Below are 23,318 nucleotides of genomic sequence, written 5' to 3'. Positions count from 1 at the left end.
TGAAAATTTATAACTTTTATAAAATGTTATGTACCCAAGATCTGAAGATGGAATATATCGATCCACTTCTTCTGGTAATCCCGCCACAAAAGGTCGTAATTTTCATAAAGATCGCAGAGATCGCACCCATCCTTTTAGTCAAAAAGGATGAATAATCATACCTCTTATAAAATGTTATATAAAAGTCTGATTGTCTCCAAATTAAATATATCACAATATTTTTAATAACTTAAGGTCTGGTGAGAAGATGGAATATATCGGTTCATTCCTTCTGGTGCCTCCCCCACAAAGGGTCAACATTTTGAATATCCATGAAGCTCATAAAACGGAAAATTTTATTCCGATTCCATTTAGACTTAGTACATCTCAATATTTCTATCAGCACAAGATCTGTTTTAATAATGGTAGATATCGGACCATTTCTTCTGGTACCTCCCCCACATAGAGTTCAAGATTTTGGAAAACAAAATGCTGAAAGAAAGCAAAATAAGCATTCTTCTTTCTTCAAATTTCACTCACAAACATTTTGGCTAGCACAAGATATGTTGTGAACCCCTTCTGGTACCTCACCCAAAATGGGTCACAATTTTCAATACTTTTTTCTGGCATAACTTGCGAAACAAATCAGAGATTCTTTACAACTTGCTATATCTAACTATACATAAACCTTAGATTAATAGGAATTTATGATTTAGCTTAAAATTGGATATATATTTTCGATTTTCTCCTAATTTGGCCCATACCAATATTCTTTATTTGTATTAAATGAATCGTGAAAATGGAATACTTCAGTCCACTATATCTGGTAAATTGTCACATATATCCTATAAAATGAATGAAGTGACCAATTTAGTCCATATTCATATTTATTTAGGTCCGATACGAAATAGCCCATTTTTCGGAACATAGAGGTTCCAAAATTTGAATAATCATAACACAAGTCAAAATAAATATTAAAATTATGGAACATTGCCTGATGGTATACATCTGCCGACAAAACCGATTGATACTTTTACACATGTTTTTTTTTTTTAATGCCCACTTTTTATGAAATCTTCATAAATTAAAAAAAAATGTTTCTTTAAACCTTTAATAATTTTTATAACAGCGAATACTTCAGACATTCGTTTTAAGTACCCAAATATTTCTAAATGAATTTTATCGACAAATCCTTCGAAAGATTTTTGTAGATTTCACAAGCCCTTCCAATGGTTTCCATTCAAACCACGAGTACTCCAATTGTTATTTAATTCAGGAATTATTTGAAAGTATATCCCATACACGAATCCCTAATGCGAAAAATACGAAAATAAAGAAAGAAAAAGAAAAGATGTTTTATTTCTTTAATTCAAAGTTTCAAGCTCTGTTTTAATATTAAATTTTATGCTCTTCATAGATCGCATTAAATTGGGTAGGACGATTTTTAATAATTAATAATTAGTAATACCTGCGTAGTTTTTCTTAACTTGTCTGTACAAATTTTCATTATAATGTTTATGTATATACAATAGGTCACACATAAACATTATAATTTAAATTTATAGGGAAAAGTTAAAAGGCCTGGCGTCAAAAATATTTTTTTTACATATCGATAGGTTAAAGTTTTAGTATTTTCCTCAAAAATTTGTATAACATAATATTTATATATAATACGTATTTATAGGTATCTTAAATTATTGTTTGTTTTAAAAAAATTATGATCATATTGTTCTGTATACCAGTGTAATATCTATCTATAGACATATTTTTCATTATTATTTTTTTTTCTATTTTGTGTTTCATATTATTGTGGTCTAAAAACGCATCCATTTGTAAACTATTATTTGTTTTGTGTTTTTTGTTTTATTATTATTTTTTGTTGTTGCTGTCTATTATGTCTATAAATATGAAAAAAAAACTAAAAATAAATATATGTGCATAATTCTTTTGCCATAAATCAACAAAAGTATACATTGAAATGCAAAAGTAGTCGTTTTGTGTGTTAAACAACAAATGTTTTATTGTTATAAAATATGTCGTTTATTATTTTAATTGTTTTGTTGTTGTTGTTGATTATTTTTGTGTTGTTGTTTTTTTTTAAGTTGTGTGTTCATATTTTACCACTTGATTTATTTTTACATATGTATGAGTGTTTTGTTTTTATTTCAATTGCAACTGTTTTGTATCTTTGTATTGTGTTAGAATTTCAATTTTTTTACAAATGATAAAGTAATATTTAAATGAGGGTCTACTGGAAATTAAATATTAAATATGAATTTAAGGATATTGAGGGATTTACTCTGCAGTTAAATAGGAGTAAGGGGAAGTTCTCCTTTTTAGGAGTATTTCTTTTCGATTTGAATTTTGAAATAAATACTACACTCTACAAACTTCATTTAACTAAAATTGTTTATTTATCCAAATTAAATAATAATAATAATTCAAGGTTGAAAAAGTCAGAAAAAGTATTAAAATAATTATTTCACATTTTTTAAAATTTATTATTTTATTTATTTATTTCCAATAGCAACGTGAGTTATTTTCAAAATTGAACAATTATGTTTTTACTTTTTTCAATTCTACATCAAACTTGTAATAATTTTTGAACATTTTTCCTTCCCAAACCTTCCAACAAATAATCAAATTTTAATTGTCATAAAAGTTTTGCCGACAGCCAGAAAAACATATCTCCCCCAAATCTTGCACTTCTCCATCTTTCCAAGTTTATACAGTAAATTTTCTATTAATCCTATTGACCAACCAAACAAAACTCCTTCTCCCTCACCCAAAAACGAAAGTTTGGAATTTTTCTGTAAAGAATTTCTCTAATTGCCAGTTTCCAATAAAAAAAAACATTTGCCAAGAAACTCCGTGAGTTGTAAGGTATCTCGAAAATTGTTTAATATTGAAACTTTGCAATAAATGACTTTCATTGAAAAAAAAAACTTTTTTCCTATTTCTGCATTGTCTTGACAGTCGATATAGTTGTCTATTGGAAAAATTTGTTGAAATGTCAAATTGCTAAAGTTGACTTGTTGCTATGTATTTCGTACATACATTTATCTTCGCAGAAATGTGTTATAATGGCGAGACGTACAGGGTGAGATAAAAAACGGCAACAAAGTCAAACGCCATAATTTTTACATTTTTTTTAATTTTATTGAATGAAAACAAAAAATGTTGAAAATAGCATCAAATTTTAAAATAAGTTTAGATTTGTTCGTATTGGTCACCTTTGGCACGAATTATGGCCTTCAAGCGTGCAATGAAACCGTCACACACTGACCGAATGTGTTCTATGGTATTTTGGCCTATTCCTGGCGAAGTTCTTGCTTGAGATTATCGACACTTTGGTATTTTTTAGTGCCAACCTTACTTTTCAAAATACTCCAGACACGATAGTCCAACGGGTTGGTATCCGGAGATTTTGGTGGCCATTGTGTGCTGGAAATGAAGCGAAGCACCTTATTTTGTAAGCATTCTTGGGTGGCGCGTGCTGAGTCCTGTTGGAATGTCCAAGGTATGCGGCCAAAATGTTTGCATGGCCAAGGCTTGAATACACCCATCAGAATATTTTCGCCATAATATTCGGCATTTATCGGCCACGGTCGATTAATACTAGCGGAGAGCGACCATCGGCTATTATGGCTGCCCACACCATCACCATGGCCGGCGCTTGTGTTCTGGTGACCAACCGAAGCTGCACATTTTCAGCTGACCTCTTTGCCAATTAAAGACGATTATTTGGTTTGTTTACAAACTACTGGACAACGCATGTTTTCTCGTCGGAGAAAACCAAATTCGGCAGTTCACCACTTTCGTCCAATGTCCAAGGTCTGCGGCCAAAATGTTTGCATGCCCAAAGCTTTAATACACCCTCCAGAATATTTTCGCTATAATATTCAGTATTTATTCTGATGCCACGGTCGATTAATACGAGCGGAGAGCGACCATCGGCTGTCATGGCGGCCCACACCATCACCATGGCCGGCGCTTGAGTTCTGGTGGCCAACCGAAGGTGCAAATTTTTAGCTGATCTCTTTGGCAAGTAAACATTATCATTTTGTTCGTTTACAAACTGCTGGACAGCGGATGTTTTCTCATCGGAAAAAATCAAATTCGGTAGTTCACCACTTTCGGCCAAGCGAAGCAACTCCTTAGCTCTTTTGAGTCTATTTTCCTTCTGTTGCAATGTAAGTTCTTGCACTTTTTGGAATTTCAATGGCTTTACCCCGAGCTTATTTTTCAATATTTGCCGAATGGAATATTGCGATATGTTCAGTTCATGAGCCATTTTTCGGCCACTGCGACGCGGGTTCCGATCAAGTCGCTTTTTTAGTTTTCGAACCATTTCTGCTGATGTTGCTGTCTTCTTCAGTCCACTTCCTTGACGTCCGGCTACGCTTCCAGTATCACGGTAACGAGCGATGGTACGAGACACAAAAGATTTATTCACATTTAAATGCTGGAGTGCTCTAACGATTCTAGTTTTCCAGTCAAATATAAAGAAATCACGCTTGAATTCCATCACGAATAACTTTTTTCTGGAAAACTCTCACCAAAATGGCTTTGTACGCTTGTAGACAATATAATGAGCTGTTACTGTAATAATATTAACAGCTGTCGGACGAGTGGCTTAGAAATTACAGCAATCTGAAGTTGGTTGTAGTTTTTTCATCTCACCCTGCACATTGGGTTAACCAGTGTCTATTGCAAATAAACTTCTCGGGATAGTGTGAACAGGGGGTGACAAAATTAAGGTCAATCCATTTTTGATGATACCTTTTCAATACCTCAATTTCATTATTGAACCTCAATCACTTTATATTCCAAGTTTAAAAGGAATCGGATGCTCATTACGCGTTTCATAAGATACTAGAAGGAGTTTTATAGGAGTTATACTTATTCAAAAAAAAAAGAAATAAAATGCTCTGATTGTTGAAATATTTTTTAAAATTTCACGAGTCCTTGAAGAATATTTCTTAAAAATCCACTAGTCCGAAAGTTATTCTTAAATAGATCCGCGAGTCCTTGAAAAATAGCCCTTTAAATATTTTTTTTAAAAATCGACGTGTCCTTGAAAAATATTTCTTGAAAATCCACGAGTCCGAAAATGATTCTTAAATAGATCCGCGAGTCCTTGAAAAATACCCTTTTAATATTTTTTAAAAATCCACGAGTCCTTAAAAAAATATTTCTTAAAAATCCACGAGTACGAAAATAATTCTTAAATAGATCCGCGAGTCCTTGAAAAATAGCCCTTTAAATATTTTTTTTTAATCCACGATCCGTTGAAAATATCCCTTTAAATATTTTTTTAAAAATCGACGGGTCCTTGAATAAAATTTCTTAAGAATCCACGAGTCCTCGAAAAATATTTCTTAGCAATCTCATTTCATATTTTATAGGAGTTATACTTCAAAAAATAGACAAAAAAGTCTATTTCAAAGTCAAAATAGACAAAAAAGTAAAGATAAAATGCTCTGAATTTTTTTTACAATTCAGTACGCATATTTGCCCTTCACTGTATTACTGCCAATGTTAAATTATTGTGTATCCCATTTTAAGTCAGTTCCCCTGCTATATTGCCAGTTCACAAAAGTTGAAATAAAAGTTTTTCAATCAAAACTTATTTCGAAATTCTTCTTTTCGTATTGTGGGGGAGTTTTGGGATGCATAAAACTATTCCAGTTGTTGTCTTCTATGATTTCGAAATGGAAACTACACTGCAGCATCATTCATTTTGATTTTTTTTATTGGGAATTCTAAATTTCAAAACAAAGAATTTTGCAATAAAGTTGAGATGTTTGATGCTAACAATGCCAATTTGGACAAAGATTTGTGATAGTAGATTTCAATGGAAATGTTTGTTTCGAAATTCTTAATAAATTTTAATTTGAAGACATTCTTGGAAAGATGGTTACATGCTATTATTAAACTGGGAAAATAGGGGTTCAGGTACATGCTTTGAATGAATGATGTGAGTTGAAGGTTGCCTTGTCTAATGAGGGTTAAAATATACTCTCTTAGAGAAATATTTCAGATCCATTATTGTATGTGGTTCTAGAATTTAATGCTCTGAGAGAGTCTGAAACCGATAAAGAAATTTCTTGTAATTTTTTCATTTGATTTTTTTAAATTTTCCTTTCTCTCACCTTCACTACTTTTTTAATTTACAAAAATATTTCAAATTATTTTAATTATGTTTTCATTGTTTAAATTGTTTTCCCTCCACATATTCCATCTATTTATTTATTTTACTTTATTAAATCCAAACAACAATTTAAATTATTTACCGTTTGTGGTTTTAATTCACTTAATAAGTATTTATGTAAATAGTTTCCACTTATTACACATTTATGTCACTTAAATTACTAATACAAACACAACAGCTGTTAAATCGCACTCCAAACTACTTTTGTAGTAAACTCTCAGTCCACAATAGTAAGTTTACTAATCCCCTTTGTGGGGGGTTTTTCTATTTGCAAAAAACACACAATTAGCAAACCTATTAACTTTCGACCCAACTCATCAGCGGCCCATTGACATCAATTTAACGTCATTCACTTTGTGGTCACTTTATGTGATTTTTCAATAATTTACTAAAAATGTTGGATATTGAAGGATATTCCCACAACAGTCAGTCACATCGTTATTAATTGTGACCTCCAATTGGGGTTAATGCTATGTTGGAATGTTTGTAATATTGAAATGTAAGGTATTTGAGAAAATGTTAAGTGACTTATTGCGTAGTCTTAACAGGATAATTATATATTTAAATTCTTACGAACATTTCTTAACTTTTTACAAAATGCACGGTAAATCCTTGAAAAAATATTTGAAAAAAATTTAAAATTGTAATGACCTCACAAAATATACTTAAAAATCTTTATTATAATCCTTAAAAGTATTATTAATCCACAATTAAGATTTTTGAAAAAAATCTTTAAAAATCCACGTTTAAGTTCCTTAAAAATACACGAGTCCTTCAAATATGGTTTTTAAAATTATTGTTTAAAAATACACGAGTCCGTGAAATATATACCCTTTAAAATAATTGTTTAAAAAAAGTCCACGAGTCCTTGAAATTATTGTGTAAAAAATGCACTAGTCCTTAAATATTCGTCAAGAAAATTGACGAGTCCTTAAATACTTGTCAAGAAAATCCACGAGTCCGAAAATTATTCTCAAATAGATCCGCGAGTCCCCGACAAATAGCCCTTTAAATATTTTTTAAAAATCCACGAGTCCGAAAATTATTCTTAAAAAGATCCGCGAGTCCTTGAAAAATAGCCCTTTAAATATTTTTTAAAAATCCACGAGTCCGAAAATTTTTCTGAAATAGATCCACGATTCCTTGAAAAATAAAAAAATAGCTCTTTAAATATTTTTTAAAAATCCACGAGTCCGAAAATTTTTCTGAAATAGATCCGCGAGTCCTTGAAAAATAGCCCTTTAAATATTTTTTAAAAATCCACGAGTCCGAAAATTATTCTTAAATAGATCCGCGAGTCCTTGAAAAATAGCCCTTTAAATATTTTGTAAAAATCCACGAGTCCGAAAATTTTTCTGAAATAAATCCGCGAGTCCTTGAAAAATAGCCCTTTAAATATTTTTTAAAAATCCACGAGTCCGAAAATTTTTCTGAATTAGATCCGCGAGTCCTTGAAAAATAGCCCTTTAAATATTTTTTTTAAAAATCGAGTCCAAAAAAAAATATTTTTTAAAAATCCACGAGTCCTTGAGTCATTGATAAATATATCTTAAAAATCCACGAGTCCTTGATAAATATATCTTAAAAATCCACGAGTCCTTGAAAAATATTTCTTAAAAATCCTCGAGTCCTTGAGAATATTTCTGAAAAATCCATGAGTCCTTGAAATATATTTCTTAAAAGAAGCCACAAGTACTTGAAAGATATTTCTTAAAAATCCAAGAGTCCTTGAAAAATATTTGTTTAGAAATCCACGAGTTGTTGAAATATATTTCTTAAAAATCCGAATCCTTGAAAAATATTTCTTAAAAATCCACGAGTCCTTGAAAAATATTTCTTAAAAATCCACGAGTCCTCGTAAAAATATTTCATAGAAATCCATGAGTCCTTGAAAAATATTTCTAAGAAATCCACGAGTTGTTGAAAAATATTTCTTAAAAATCCTACTCCTTGAAAAATATTTCTTTAAAATCCGAATCCTTGAAAAATATTTCTTAAAAATCCACGAGTCCTCGTAAAAATATTTCTTAGAAATCCACGAGTCCTCGAAAAATATTTCTTACACGAGTCCTTCAAAAATATTTCTTAAAAATCCGAGTCTTTGAAAAATATTTCTTAAAAATTTATCAAAACATTCAAAGATACATGGATAGGTTTTTAAAAACAATGTCTTTATTAAAGTTCGTGTTCAGTGTTCTGCTGGCTTTTCAATTTCCCCTATTATAACTCCATAATTATTTACAACACATGGAACATATTCCTACTAAATCCAGTGATTAAAATTCTCAAAAAATACAGCATTTTAGCTCTGTTGATTTTTTTAAAACAGTTTTTAAAAATTTTGGATCATGCAGTTCTTAATTCTTAGAAAATTTCCACAAAAAATCACCATTTGTTTCTTGTTGGCCCTTGAAAAATATTCAAAAATATTTATGGAAATATTTTGCGTTTGAAATTCAATTAAAAATTAAACTCTTTCGCATAATCCGCATACTGAAACTTATAATTTGTAGAAAACATTATATGTTTCACCATCTGATGTGTACCTTGTTTTATAACAACTTTATCGAGAACATCTTCCAATTGCGTTTTCGTCGAACGAAAAATGCCAGTAAAAACCACCCAACTCAGTTATTGTGGTTTAGTTACGGTTTTTGACACATATGTCGTTAGCGTTTACATTTGACATCGATCGTCCCCATCTCGTTCTCTTCCTCCTCCCCCAACATAAAATGTAATAGTACATGTACATATGTATGTGTGTATGTATGCACACGGCACGCAATGCTTATGACAGCTTGAAAATGTGTTACCCGATCAAAACTTATCATCACCATCACTGTCATTAACAATCATAAACTATCAGCAGTCACTTATAATGCCATCAGTCATAAATGAAAACGAATGGCACACATAGGCGCTCACATACAGCGACGCGACCATAAGCGAGCAGGCGAATATTACAAATATACAATATACAAGTTCTTATTTCATTAATGTATAAGTTATGAACACAATCCTTCGTCACCATCATCGCCACCACCACAACCAAGCGCTGAGGACATCTGCACGAACATTTTAATATATTGCAAATTGTTCTCCGTTGCCCTGGGCCAAGGGGCACGTACGTAGACACACACAAATGCAGGACTTGTGTATACATAATAAAGTAATAACATTATGGTAGGCAATATACAACATTTGCTGGATTGTTGTCATTTACAAATTACACAGTGCAACAAAAATATTTTGAAAATTATATAAGATTGTTGGCATGAAATTCGGCCACACAAATTTTAAAAGTAATCCTCGAGAAATCGTAAAATAAAGAAAAAAAAATATTGTGAGAAAATTCTTAACATAATTTTTAAAGATCAGGTTCCATTACCCTTTGAATATTATTCCATAAAAAGACAGTGGGAGTATAGCCCTATTCTTCCTTAATATTTTGATACTTAAATAATTAAGAAATGTGAGTTAAATCTCTGTTTTTTTTTTTTCAATAACACTTGGACAACATTCCAAAAATATCTACAGGCATTTGTACAAGGCATCCAAAAAATGCACGGATCTTTACAAAATATTAAAAAAAAAACACTTTCGTTAAGAAGAACATAAATGAATTTCCAACTTTAAAAAAAAATCACGAACTCTTCAATAATATTTTTTAAATTCCATGAAAAATATTCCTACAAAATTAAGCATTAAATAATATTACTATAATCATTTAAAAATCTGTAATAATCTATAGTTCAGACACTAATACAAAATATCTTTAAAGCGATCAAGAAAATGCAATACAATTATTTCGAGAAAATTCGAAAGGAAAACAATTTCCAGAAAAAATGTCTGATAACCCTAGAAATCAAGTCAGTTTTTTAATCCAATATTCCGCTAATAACACTCTGAAACTGTTTTCAAAAAATTGTTGTAAAATCGAGAAGTATAGTCCTGTAGGTCTTTGAATATAATCTTGGAAACTATAATTTTGTATGCCCGAATAAAGGTCTGATGGTCTTTTAAAAATTGTGTCGTTAACCAACACTATCGATTACAGGGTGCGATAAAAAAACTGCAACAAAATCAAACGCCATAATTTTTACATATTTTTTTAATTTTTTAAAAATGTCAAATTTTAGAATAATTTTAGATTTGTTCGAATTGGTCACCTTTGGCACGAATTATGGCCTTCAACGGCCAATGAAACCGTCACACGCTGCCCGAGTGTTGCTCTGCTGTATTTTGGCCCATTCCCGGCGCGTGTCCAAGGCTTTAATACACCCTCCAAAATATTTTCGCGATAATATTCGGCATTTATTCTGATGCCACGGTCGATTAATACGAGCGGAGAGCGACCATCGACTGTTATGCCGGCCCACACCAAACCAGCACCATGGCCGGTGCTTGAGTTCTGGTGGCCAAGCGAAGGTGGACATTTGGTTTGTTTACAAACTGCTCGACAACGAATGTTTTCTCGTCAGAGAAAACAAAATTCGGCAGTTCATCACTTTTGGGCCAAGCGAAGCAACTCTTTAGCTCTTTTGAGTCTATTTTCTTTATGTTGTGGTGTAAGTTCTTGCACTTTTTGGAATTTCAATGGCTTTACCCCGAGCTCATTTTTCAATATTTGCCGAACGGAATATTGCGATATGTTCAGCTCACGAGCCATTTTTAGGCCACGGCGACGCGGGTTTCGATCAATCAATTAATTATTTAAAGATATTCTACGACTTTAGTCAATGTCTATAGGGCATATTTGAAAAATTCCAATTTTAAGAATCAAAGCAATTTTGAAAAAATAATCGACTGCGGAGCATTTTCGAAAAAAAAAAAAAAATCCAAGACTACAGCCATTCGGAATATATTTTAAAAAACCACGACTATTATTACTTAGTTTTGAAATAACCCCCGATGTATTCAGTCAAAAATAAACATAAAAAAATCCACTACTCTCATTGTCGAGAATATTTTGAAAAAAAAAAAAAAAATCAGGCTGAGGCCAATCTAAAATTTATTTTGAAAATTCTTGGCTTTATTTTTAAAACAAATCAACAAAATTTTTGAGTAAAATTTAATATTTTTAAAAAAGTAATTACTTTAGTAAAAGAAATCAGCCTTTTGCCAATCAAAAGATGAATTTTAAAATTTATTTTATTTTGGAAACAAATCACATTTTTTTTTAAGAAAATCTACCCATATGTTTTATAATTAGATCTTCACCCCAATATCATTCCAACATTTGTTCCCCAATGTTTTGTTACGCTAATTTGACTTGACTCCCTAGCTCTGTCTGCCCTTCTGTCTCTCTACCAAATTTCTGACATATTCTAAAATTTGTTGTGAATTGTGAGACTATTTACCCAGTCTGGGAATATGAATTCTCATTTTCATGGAAATTTTATGTGACATTGGCAAACAATGGCGTGATGATAGATGGAAATCATTTGTTTGCCTTTTCAAGGATTGCCAATCACACGCACACACACAAACTGGAATTTACGCTATGACACCAAGTAGAAGTACTAACACCAATGCCGCTGTTATTGGGGAAACAAATACACAAATTTACAAATTTCGAATAAATCATGTATGTGTACCAACACCACCACCACCATGAAAACCCCACCCATGCATATTTGAAATGAATTTGTATGCCTAATATATGTACATAATTGTGATTTACATAACACACATATCATCATTTGTCATTCGTTCAGGAACGAAGATGGGAGTGGGGCATACGATTTTCTCTTTAACTCAATGGGTGGCTAATTGGCAATATTTGTAGGCGGTAAGGCAGGTTTGCATTTTAAATACAACAGGTGTGGTATGAGTGTCATCACACACATGAACCCAACGTGTGTCTGTGACTCTCTGCAAATACATCCACATTTACATATTCACATTTGGCTCCGAAAATGTTCCACAACATTCCAACGAATAATTAATGGTACTTTGTTTGCGAAAATATGGGCTCCGAGTATATGGCCTATTGCCGCCATTTAGACATTCACAAAAATCAGTTGCCAACTGTTTATTTAATTGTAACAATTTACGAGAATTGTTAAATATTTTCCAAGTGTGTCGTTCTTCATGTCTGAGCTGATGCTGATGCTGCTGTTGGTCTTGTTGTTTTGTTTGACAACAGACACGTGACATACTGCCTGTCATGTGTAGTTATTCGCAACAATGATTCCCGTGTTTACTTATGTTCATGAAACGTGTATAAATTGTGTAAAGATTAACAAGGAAATTAAATGAATTTGACAAAACAAATTTTTTTGGAGGGTGCAAAGGGGGTAGGATCATGTTGAATGTGAATGGTATGGTGTGTGGTTGATACATGAGGTTAATTATTGAAATATTTGAAACACATTGGAACTTTAGGCTAATGCGCTATGTATTTTAACTAAATCATGGCCATCATAGCTCTTTTGGATTTAAAAATATTTTTGAAAAAAAAAATATTTTGTAAAAAATCTTAAAAATTCGACCCTTGACTTGAAAAATCTATAAAATTCACAATTAATGATCTTTTGGTCATTGAAATAAAAAAAATAAATAAAAAACCTAAATTAGATTTCAAAAAAGATTATTGAAAAAGTTCTCATAAGATCCAGCTGAAAGTATTTTATTCCAGGATACGTTAAAAATACTTTGATATTTAAAAAAAAAGCCCACTAATATGGGTTTAATGCTTCTTCAAAATCGTCTATATCCCGAATAATCCTGAAACAATTAATTCAGAAATTTCGCGATTACAGCTGTGTTAGTAGCAAACGTATTTCTTTAACGAGTTCTTAAAAACTCTGCAGATATAACGGTTAAAAATTACAAAAACCTGCGATTTTTTAAATTCCTCGATTACAAAATGCCTTGGCATTACAAAACAAAAAATAAATAAATAAATAAAAAAAAATAAAAAAATGTTCTTAATGTTCTATTCTTAATGTTCTATTCTTCAAAATTGTACAATTATTGCTTTTATTTTGCTCCAACTAACATTTCTAAAAACTCAACGATTTTTACGGCTCTGAGTTGATCATTAAAAAATGTATAAAACATCCCCAATTGTTTCCAAAAACTCTACAAAACTGCGATGTCTTAAAAATACTCTAAAAAATATTCCTTCATCCAAAAATAAATGGTCATTCAACAGATTTATTTAAAAATCTATATTTTTCGTTTATAGCCATGTTAGTCCTTCAAACAATTGTTAAATTTTAAGTTGAAAGGTTCTTGGAAAATAATCTGTAAATATCTACAATACAGTCCTTGACAAATTTTCCAAATTTTCTTTAATCCTCAAAAAATACTCCTTAAAAATCGCCGATAGTTGCCCGAACGTCTTCAAAAAATAATTAAAAAAAATAGGGACTTAGCTGGGAATTTCTCTCTAAAGTTATTCTTATAACACTCAGAAGGTCCTTCGGAAATGTTCTTAAAAAACATGATTTTAAAAATATACTATATGTGCCAAAAAAACACGACTACTGCTCTGCTGATCCTAAGCAGATTCTTTATTGTTATTTGAGGGTCCTCGAAAAGTATCTTAAAAAAAACACACACCTATTGACCTCGTAATGGTCTTTGAAAATTAAAAAAAAAAATCCACACCTATTGACCTTGAAAGGGTCTTTGAAAATTTAAAAAAAAAAATCCACGCCTATTGACGTAGAGATGGTCTTCGAAAAAATTTAAAAAATCCACGCCTATTAACCTGGAGATGGCCTTTGCAAAACTTTTAAAAATCCACGCCTATTAACCTGGAGATGGCCTTTGCAAAACTTTTAAAAAATCCACGCCTATTGACATGGAATTTTTTTTCGAAATTTGAAATTTTTTTAATAAAATCCGCGCATATTGACATTGAGATGGTCTTTTAAAATTTTTTTTTAAAAAAAGTCGCGCCTTCGGTCCTTAAAAAATCTTTATTTTTTTAAGTATATTTTTGATCCATCAAAAAAATTCTTTTGTTTTTTTTTAAGAGAGTTGGCACTTGAAACATTTTTTTTATATATAGACCACGATGTTGGTCCTTCAAGACATATATATATTTTTTTCAAAAAATAAAAAAATAAGAAATATATTTTTAGAAACAAATAAATAAGACACTAAGCTTTTCCTATACTATTTACCAAAAGACGCACGTTGTTGGCTCTTAAACAACTATAAAACCCTTAGATCTGAAAGAAATATTTAAAAATATCTCGACTACAGTACTTTTGGTTCTTTAAAAATATTTTTTAATAATATAATAAATAACATAATTCTTAAAAAATAATATTTTGAGAACCTTACTAAGTGTTGTGATAACCCTCAAAAATATTTTTAAGAAAATATTAAATAATATATCCTATTTTTCTTATTTTTTTTAATAATTTAATATTTTTTAAATTACAATTTGAAACATTATCAAAATCTTTACTTTAAATATTTGGTTAATTTTTAAATCATATCCACCTGTATTTGTGTTAAATGTCCTTAGGTTACCTAAACTGTACACATAATATCCATGCCCAAAGCTGTCAATTAAGCGTTTGTATTAAAAGTCCATTATTTGCACATGAATTTGAAAGCCACAATGGCGTGACCATTATTGTCTTGTGTATATTTTTGGTACTAAATCACGTTCACATTCCGCATTCAGATTGTAAATGATGGTATTTGTGTTTGAAGCGCATTTTACTCGATGTATGTATGTCTATATGTATTGTACTTACCTTACAATGCCAACCACCACAATACACTCAAATGAATGTCAAAAATTTGTTTTCGATCAAATTAATTCAATTATGTTTGTCTTGCATTTGTAATGCTGATGATGATCATTCTCATCGGCAATTTTAAACATGTAACGCACTTTGAACTGTAAACCGCATTGAGCACTCCCACACACCACCCCCACACACACAAATGTACACATGCATATGAAATCTTATATTTGGTAATTTACTTACAAACCATGCACATACACACACCTACATTCACAATTATATTAACCCACCACACATTCACTTATTCACACACACGTACACACACATTCACAAAATACCATTCCGCGTATTTTACGAAAATGTTAACCACAATCAACTTACATGTATGTCTTTCTCTCCCTCCGGCTCTCTTTCCCCCCTTTTGAAATATTTACAGAGTGACTCCGAATGCAATTCCCTGAATATGAACTCAACTGAAAATGAAGTTCCTGAAGTGGAATCGTCAAGTGAGATTATGGTCGACGATAACAAGCCCATAAATTCCAATGATGAAAGCTGGACAGATGTCAATTTGAATGAAGACGCCAGTGTACAGGCCACGGCCACGGGTATTATTATGCCAGGTGGTGGCAGTGCTGGTGTCGATGGTAAAATGCGTGGCGATGACAGCGGCATGCATTCGCTGCATGCCAGCCACATGCAACATTCGCAGCATGGCAGTGAGCGGGGCGATAAACCCGATTCTGAGATTTCCGTCGTTCGTGTACCCGACGGCTATGCCAACTCGGGCAATGCATCCGGCAACTCTGGCAACGTGGCGGGTGTTCAACGTGGCTCCCGACCCGATGATTTACCCATGAAACCTCCTCTAGTCGGCCAACTGCCCATGACCACTCCGTCACGCGAGGCCAGCTTGACGCAAAAGCTCGAAGTGGCCCTGGGTCCCGTTTGCCCGCTGCTGCGCGAAATCATGGTTGACTTTGCCCATTATCTGTCGAAGACTTTGGTTGGCTCCCATGGCCAAGAATTGCTGATGGAGGGCAAAGGCCTTACCACGTTCAAGAACTCCCATTCGGTGGTGGAACTGGTAATGTTGCTTTGCTCCCAGGAGTGGCAAAACAGCTTGCAAAAACATGCCGGCCTAGCCTTTATCGAACTGATCAATGAGGGCCGGTTGCTTTCGCATGCCATGAAGGATCACATTGTGCGTGTAGCCAATGAGGCGGAATTCATATTGAATCGTATGCGAGCCGATGATGTTCTCAAGCATGCCGACTTCGAATCCCAGTGTGCCCAAACTCTGCTGGAACGCCGCGAGGAGGAGCGTATGTGTGACCACCTGATTACCGCGGCTCGACGTCGTGACAATGTCATTGCCAGCCGGCTGCTGGAAAAGGTGCGCAACATTATGTGCAATCGCCATGGGGCCTGGGGTGACTCAAGTGGGTCGGTACAAAAGCAGACCTATTGGAAACTGGATGCCTGGGAAGATGATGCTCGACGACGCAAACGCATGGTCCAAAATCCCCGTGGCTCTTCACATCCTCAGGCCACGCTCAAAGCTGCCTTAGAAAATGGTGGTCCCGAAGATGCCATCCTGCAGACACGTGACGAATTCCACACCCAAATTGCTGTCAGTCGTGCTCACCAAGCTACCCAACACACTGCCGATTTACTGGACGATGCTGAGCTTTTGATCGAGGATCGCGAACTGGACTTGGATCTGACCGGACCTGTAAATATTAGCACGAAGGCCAAACTAATTGCCCCCGGTTTGGTGGCGCCCGGCACTGTGTCCATCACCAGCACCGAGATGTTCTTCGAGGTGGATGAGGATCATCCCGATTTCCAGAAGATCGAACCCGAAGTTCTCAAATATTGTGATCACTTGCACGGCAAATGGTACTTCTCGGAGGTGAGAGCCATCTTCTCGCGCCGCTATCTGCTGCAAAATGTTGCCTTGGAAATCTTTTTGGCCTCACGCACCTCCATCCTGTTCGCCTTTCCCGACCAGCACACCGTCAAGAAGGTGATCAAGGCCCTGCCCCGTGTCGGCGTGGGCATCAAGTACGGCATACCCCAGACCAGACGAGCTTCGATGATGTCGCCACGTCAGTTGATGCGTAACTCGAACATGACTCAAAAGTGGCAGCGTCGCGAGATTTCCAACTTCGAGTATCTAATGTTCCTTAACACAATAGCAGGTCGCACATACAACGATTTAAACCAATACCCCATCTTCCCCTGGGTCCTGACCAATTACGAAACCAAAGATTTGGATTTAAGTCTGCCCTCGAACTACCGGGACCTTTCGAAGCCGATTGGTGCCCTAAATCCCTCACGCCGAGCCTATTTCGAGGAGCGTTATGAATCCTGGGAAAGTGATACAATACCTCCGTTCCACTACGGCACACACTATTCCACCGCTAGCTTTACTCTCAACTGGTTGGTGAGAGTAGAACCCTTCACCACAATGTTCCTGGCGCTGCAGGGTGGAAAATTCGACTACCCCGATCGTTTGTTCTCCTCGGTCAACCTGTCGTGGAAAAATTGCCAGCGTGATACATCAGATGTAAAGGAACTAATACCCGAATGGTATTTCCTGCCCGAAATGTTCTACAACTCGTCTGGCTATCGTTTGGGTCATCGCGAAGATGGAGCCTTAGTCAATGATGTTGAGCTGCCACCCTGGGCCAAGACGCCCGAAGAGTTTGTGCGCATCAACCGCATGGCTTTAGAATCGGAATTCGTCTCGTGCCAATTGCATCAATGGATCGATTTGATCTTTGGCTACAAGCAACGTGGTCCCGAGGCGGTACGAGCAACCAATGTATTCTACTATCTCACCTATGAGGGTAGTGTCGACCTGGATGCCATTGCCGATCCGGTGATGCGTGAAGCGGTTGAAAATCAAATTCGTAACTTTGGCCAAACACCCAGCCAACTGTTGATGGAGCCACATCCACCACGCAGCTCGGCCATGCATCTGTCACCGATGATGTTTAGTGCCATGCCCGATGATTTGTGTCAGATTTTGAAATTCTATCAGAATTCACCCATCATCCATATATCGGCCAATACCTATCCCCAGCTGTCGTTGCCTTCGGTGGTCACCGTGACGGCCGGCCATCAGTTTGCGGTGAATCGATGGAATTGCAATTACACAGCCTCCGTCCAAAGTCCCAGCTATGCGGATTCGAATCAACAGCAGGGTGCCGTGAAACCATTGGCCATAGATCCAGTGTTAAGTGAGTAGTCGTAGTCCTCAAAAAAGTTAAACACCTTCAATAAGCATGTGGTGGATATTAATGGGATTTCCTTTTTGTCTTTCTTTCTTCTTTTATTTTCTTCATTCCCATCCTTAGCTGCTGCTCAAAACACCACCCACAACAATCCCATGAATCGACGACATTTGGGTGACAACTTCAGTCAAATGTTGAAGATTCGTTCCAATTGTTTTGTGGTCACCGTGGATAGTCGTTTCCTCATTGCCTGTGGCTTTTGGGATAACAGTTTCCGTGTTTTCAATACCGAATCGGGTAGGTTGAATGGCTTGAAGTTTGAGGGGAGAAAAGGGGGTAACATGTTTAACAATTGATTTTTTTTGTTTTCATTGCAGCAAAAATTGTACAAATCGTCTTTGGCCATTTCGGTGTGGTAACCTGTTTGGCCCGCTCAGAGTGCAATATTACATCGGATTGTTATATTGCTTCGGGCTCGGCGGATTGCACCGTTCTGCTGTGGCATTGGAATGCCCGGACTCAGAGTATTGTGGGTGAGGGTGATGTACCCACACCACGTGCCACATTGACGGGCCACGAACAGGCTGTAACATCGGTTGTGATTAGTGCTGAGCTGGGTTTGGTTGTATCGGGCTCGACAAGTAAGTTCAAGAAACAATAGCGGTTTAATTTTGGGAAGGGGGAAAAATAATTCTTTAAACTTTTAATGGAAATATTTTTATTTTCTTATTTCTCTCCAGACGGTCCCGTTCTGATCCACACCACCTTTGGTGACCTTTTACGTTCGCTGGATGCTCCCATGGATTTCCATTCTCCCGAATTAATTGCCATGTCCCGCGAAGGTTTCATAGTTGTCAACTATGACAAGGGCAATGTGGCCGCCTACACCATTAATGGCAAGGAACTTAGACATGAAACTCACAATGATAATCTACAGGTAAGGAAATTTCGATATTTCTTTTTTTTTTTAAATTCATTGAATATTTTGTTGAAACATTTCTCAAAATCAATACTCTTTTCTTTAAAGTCTTATAACTCTTTGCTAATTGTCATTTTTTTGTTTGTCTTTTTCAAATTTATCTGCACAGTGCATGCTGCTCTCACGTGATGGTGAATATTTGATGACAGCCGGTGATCGTGGCATCGTTGAAGTGTGGCGTACCTTCAGCTTGGCACCACTTTATGCCTTCCCAGCGTGTAATGCTGGAATTCGCTCGTTGGCACTGACACATGATCAAAAGTAAGTAGTAATTCCATATTTGTGATTCATTGTTATACCCTCAACCTTGCAAAGGAGGACAAGGATTAAATTTGTCATTCCGTTTGTAACACCGTTAAATATCCGTCGTACGCCCCAAAAAGTACATATATTCATGATCACCATAAAATCCGAATACGATTTAAAGATGTCTGTGTGTCTCTCTGTTGAAATCACGATACAATCCACATTATTGAATTACAGATTCGAAAATTGGCACAATAATTTGTATGGTTGATATTCAAACTGAAGTACATCGATCCACGTTTTCTTATGGCAGCCATATAACGGTACCTCCCGATAATTTGTATTTCTATGATTTTAGCCCCAATTGTTCTAAAATTGGTATTGAGAGTTGTACCTGAACATTGTCAATATAGGTCCATAGTCCATTTAAGCCACATTTTCTATCGGATTTATTTAAAATTTGGTGTTTGCAGTTCATAGTGGGTTCTAGATCCGATGGCTGAACATTGTTTATATATTTCTAATAGAAAACTTTCTTAGAAGACTAAAATCAGTTATTCTTATAAAAGACCAGAAGAGTGTATTCATAAAGAAAACCAGGAGTTCTTCTCATGGAAGACTAGAAGTTCTTATAATAGAAGACCAGAAGGTCTTCCCATAGAAGACCTGCCGTTCTTCTCATAGAAATTCAGAAGGTCTTCTCATAGAAGACCAGAAGGCCTTCCCATAGAAAACCAGAGCATCTTCTAATATAATACCAGAGGGTCATGAAAGGTCGTCTCATGGAAGACCAGATATATTTCTCATAGAAGACCAAAAGGTCTTCCTATAGAAGACCAGAGGGGTTTCTAATGGAAGACCCGAGGGATTTCTGATGGAGACCTGAGGGACATCTGATAGAGACCTGAGGGACTCTTAATAGAATACTAGACGGTAGTCTTATTTAATAGGAGAACAGACGGTCTCCTAAAAGAAGGCCAAAAGCAGGTCTTCTCAGAGAAGACGTAAAGAACTCAAAGAAGACAAGAAGAAGATATACTCGTAGATGACCAAAACTCAGTCCCTCCATAAAAGCCCGAATATTTTTTTGCACAGCATACTCGAATCTTTTCGTATAGAAGTCGAGAAGGCCTTCTTTACATAGAAGACCAGTGGGGCTTCTCATAGTAGAGGCTCTTGATGACAAGAGTGTCTCCTTGTAGAAGACTAGAGGATCTTTTCAGAGAAGACCCCCTTAAAAACCTAAGATTTTTTCATAGAAAACTCGCGAAAGTTTTCTCATAGAAGAGACGAAAGTCTTCTCATAGTCTTTTCTTTTCAGACCAGAAGGTTTTTTTTTTTTTTTTTTTTTTGTTGTAGACCCAATGATCCTCTCTTTAGAAAAACCAACAGTATTTTTAGGAGACTCGGAGGTCTTCTCTTTAGTATACTGGATTGTTTTTTCTTTAAAAGACCCAATTGTTTTTTGATTAGAAATTATGAAGCAGAAGTTCGAAGTAAAACCCCCATAGTCGTCTCATAAGGTTTTCCCTTTAGGGGTCCTTAGGGCTTGCTCTTCGACGGCCTTCACATTGGAGACGGGATGTTCGTCTCATTAGAACTCCCAATGTTCTTCTCATTTGAAGACTCGAAATGAAATGTAACTCAGCCATATGGCTACCGAGGGTATATATCATGTAATACGGCCAAAACGTGCCTCATCGAAAAAACGGTTTTAGACCCTAGGTTTCTTTGGGCCAAATCAATTTCAGGACATTTAAAGTCGATCTAGGGATGTACGTCTGTCTGTCGGAGGTGTCCGATTTGATCCAAACTTGGTACATAGTAATGTTATTGTCAAACATAGATCGTGTTCGAAGATGAGCTATATCAGTCCACACCGTCTGGTAACTCCTCCACAAGATGTCAATATTTCCACAGATTTTCACAAATTTTTTAAATCCCAATATTTGTAGTATTCTTATTTCTGAAGATGGGCAATATCGGCCCACTTCATCAAGTACCACCCTCTCAAGGGTCCAAAATAGGGAATAACTATAACTCTTAAAAAATCTGAGTCCGATTATCCTCACATTAGCATATCCCAATATTTTTACCAACCCAAGCTCTGGTGTGAAGATAGAATATATCGGACCGCTACTTATGGTACCTCCCCCACAACGTGTCCAAATTTTTAAAAATTATATCTCTCATAAAATGCGAAATAATCTGCAAACATTTCAATATTTCCTCTTTTTGAAACTATTTAAAATTCAGTTGTTACAAAATTTTATATCTTCGACGTTGATGCGGAATATTTTCTACAATTTTGGGATAAAATAATATTTTCCACTTATCTTGATTAAAATTAAAACAATAAAGAAATGCAACATTTCATTCATGTTCCGAAGAAAAGCAACTTTTATGGTTGTGTGTATGCCTACAAATTTATAATTTCGATATTTTTTAGATCCATGTAATATCCCTTTTGTTAAAAAATGCATCAAACTTGTCATATAGTGGAAATATTAACATTGTATTTCCAATGAATACTAAAATTTTAAAGCCACACAAAAAATATATAAATTTATTATTTTATGAATTTTCGCCTCATAAATTATAATAACAATGCAATTTTATTAATTTACTAATTTATTTTACTCTTTCTCCTTTACTCTCATTCTAGATACCTATTGGCTGGTCTCTCAACTGGTTCCATTGTTGTATTCCACATCGATTTCAATCGTTGGCATCATGAGTATCAACAACGTTACTAAATGTGTACGGCCCATTACTCCCCATCTACTTACCATGAAAACAACCTGGCCATCCCGACGTGGCAGAATTGACGAGGATCTCCTTGTCAAATTTAGAATCGAAAATAAAAGCCCACAACAAAAAATACAAAAACAACTGCTTAGGCCAAATCAGCTACTACCTTACAAAACAGAAAAAAACAATGACGAAATGTGAAATGTAAAGATAAAAAAAAAACTACTCTAGTGAAAACCTTAAACAAGTAAGTTTGTTTTGTTGCGATGACAACAAAAGGAGTTTCTGTTCTGGCTTTTACAAAAATTAAATGCAATGAAATATGTTTTCTAGAAATTAAAAAAAAAATAGAACACAAGAGAAGAGTCACAAGTTAAGTTAAGATTTTTAACTTGAAAAAAAATGATACTTAGTTTCTAGGTTAGAATAATCGAAAAAAAAACCTAACTAAATAAAAAAGAAATCTATACACAAGAAAAAAAGACAAAATGCAATTCGTAGAGACATTAATTTCTAATACGTTTTTGGGCAGAAACTAAAATTCGTAGAGAATGTTTCGGACAAAATTTAAACAAAATTCGACTTAAAATTGGAAAGTCTTGGCAAAAAAAAAAGAACACTACTTAGAAAAAGAGTCCTGACACAAAATAAAACGGCTATGTAGTTTATCCTTAAATGCAAAAGAGAAAAATCAGAAATTTATAGATAACAGCAAATCTAAAGCATTTTCATAGTTTAGCAAGAGTTACAAAGCGATGAGGATATAAAAACCAACAAAAAAATAAAGAACATATTTTTAATAGACAAAAACAACACAAATGAAAAAAAAATCAGCAACTGAAACTAAGTGGCCAAAAGAGAACGTACTAAAGTAGTATTAATTTTACAAAAATAAAATAAAAAAAAACATCATAAAAATTAAAAAAAGGAAAAATTAAATAAAAATAAAGGGCGTTTAAAAGTTATTTAAAAACAAAGTAATTTCCAATTAAAGGGAAAAAATTGGTAATTAAAACAGTAACCTATGATGAAAAGGGAATATCGTTTAGCAAGACCTCTATTAAGGTTTAGGGCTATGGATATTGTCTTAAATTCCTCAAAAATTAAAATTTAACATTCAAAAGAAAGGAAATTTTTTATACATTAAAGAAAACTTAAAAAAATAATAATCTTGTACTTAATATATGCAA

At 34.4% G+C, this 23,318-nt stretch overlaps 1 protein-coding gene across 10 annotated transcripts in view; it reads left to right on the top strand.

The window, feature by feature from the left end:
* LOC101897857 (neurobeachin) overlaps window positions 1-22,745 on the top strand; it is a 236,395-nt gene extending 213,650 nt beyond the window's left edge. For all 10 annotated transcript variants that reach the window (XM_059122131.1, XM_059122136.1, XM_059122129.1 and 7 more), the window contains 6 exons: window positions 15,347-18,158; window positions 18,276-18,449; window positions 18,530-18,793; window positions 18,893-19,089; window positions 19,241-19,392; window positions 22,043-22,745. In XM_059122131.1, coding sequence (XP_058978114.1) covers window positions 15,347-18,158; window positions 18,276-18,449; window positions 18,530-18,793; window positions 18,893-19,089; window positions 19,241-19,392; window positions 22,043-22,133 — 3,690 coding nt within the window. In that variant the 3' untranslated portion in view covers window positions 22,134-22,745. The remainder of the gene's footprint in view (window positions 1-15,346; window positions 18,159-18,275; window positions 18,450-18,529; window positions 18,794-18,892; window positions 19,090-19,240; window positions 19,393-22,042) is intronic.
* Window positions 22,746-23,318: the final 573 nt, after the last annotated feature.

This window comes from Musca domestica, unplaced genomic scaffold (genome assembly GCF_030504385.1).
Source record: "Musca domestica strain aabys unplaced genomic scaffold, Musca_domestica.polishedcontigs.V.1.1 2, whole genome shotgun sequence".
Taxonomy (NCBI): Eukaryota; Metazoa; Arthropoda; class Insecta; order Diptera; family Muscidae; genus Musca; species Musca domestica.
Note: the sequence above shows the minus strand (reverse complement) of the source record. Positions and strands in the feature narration are given on the sequence as shown.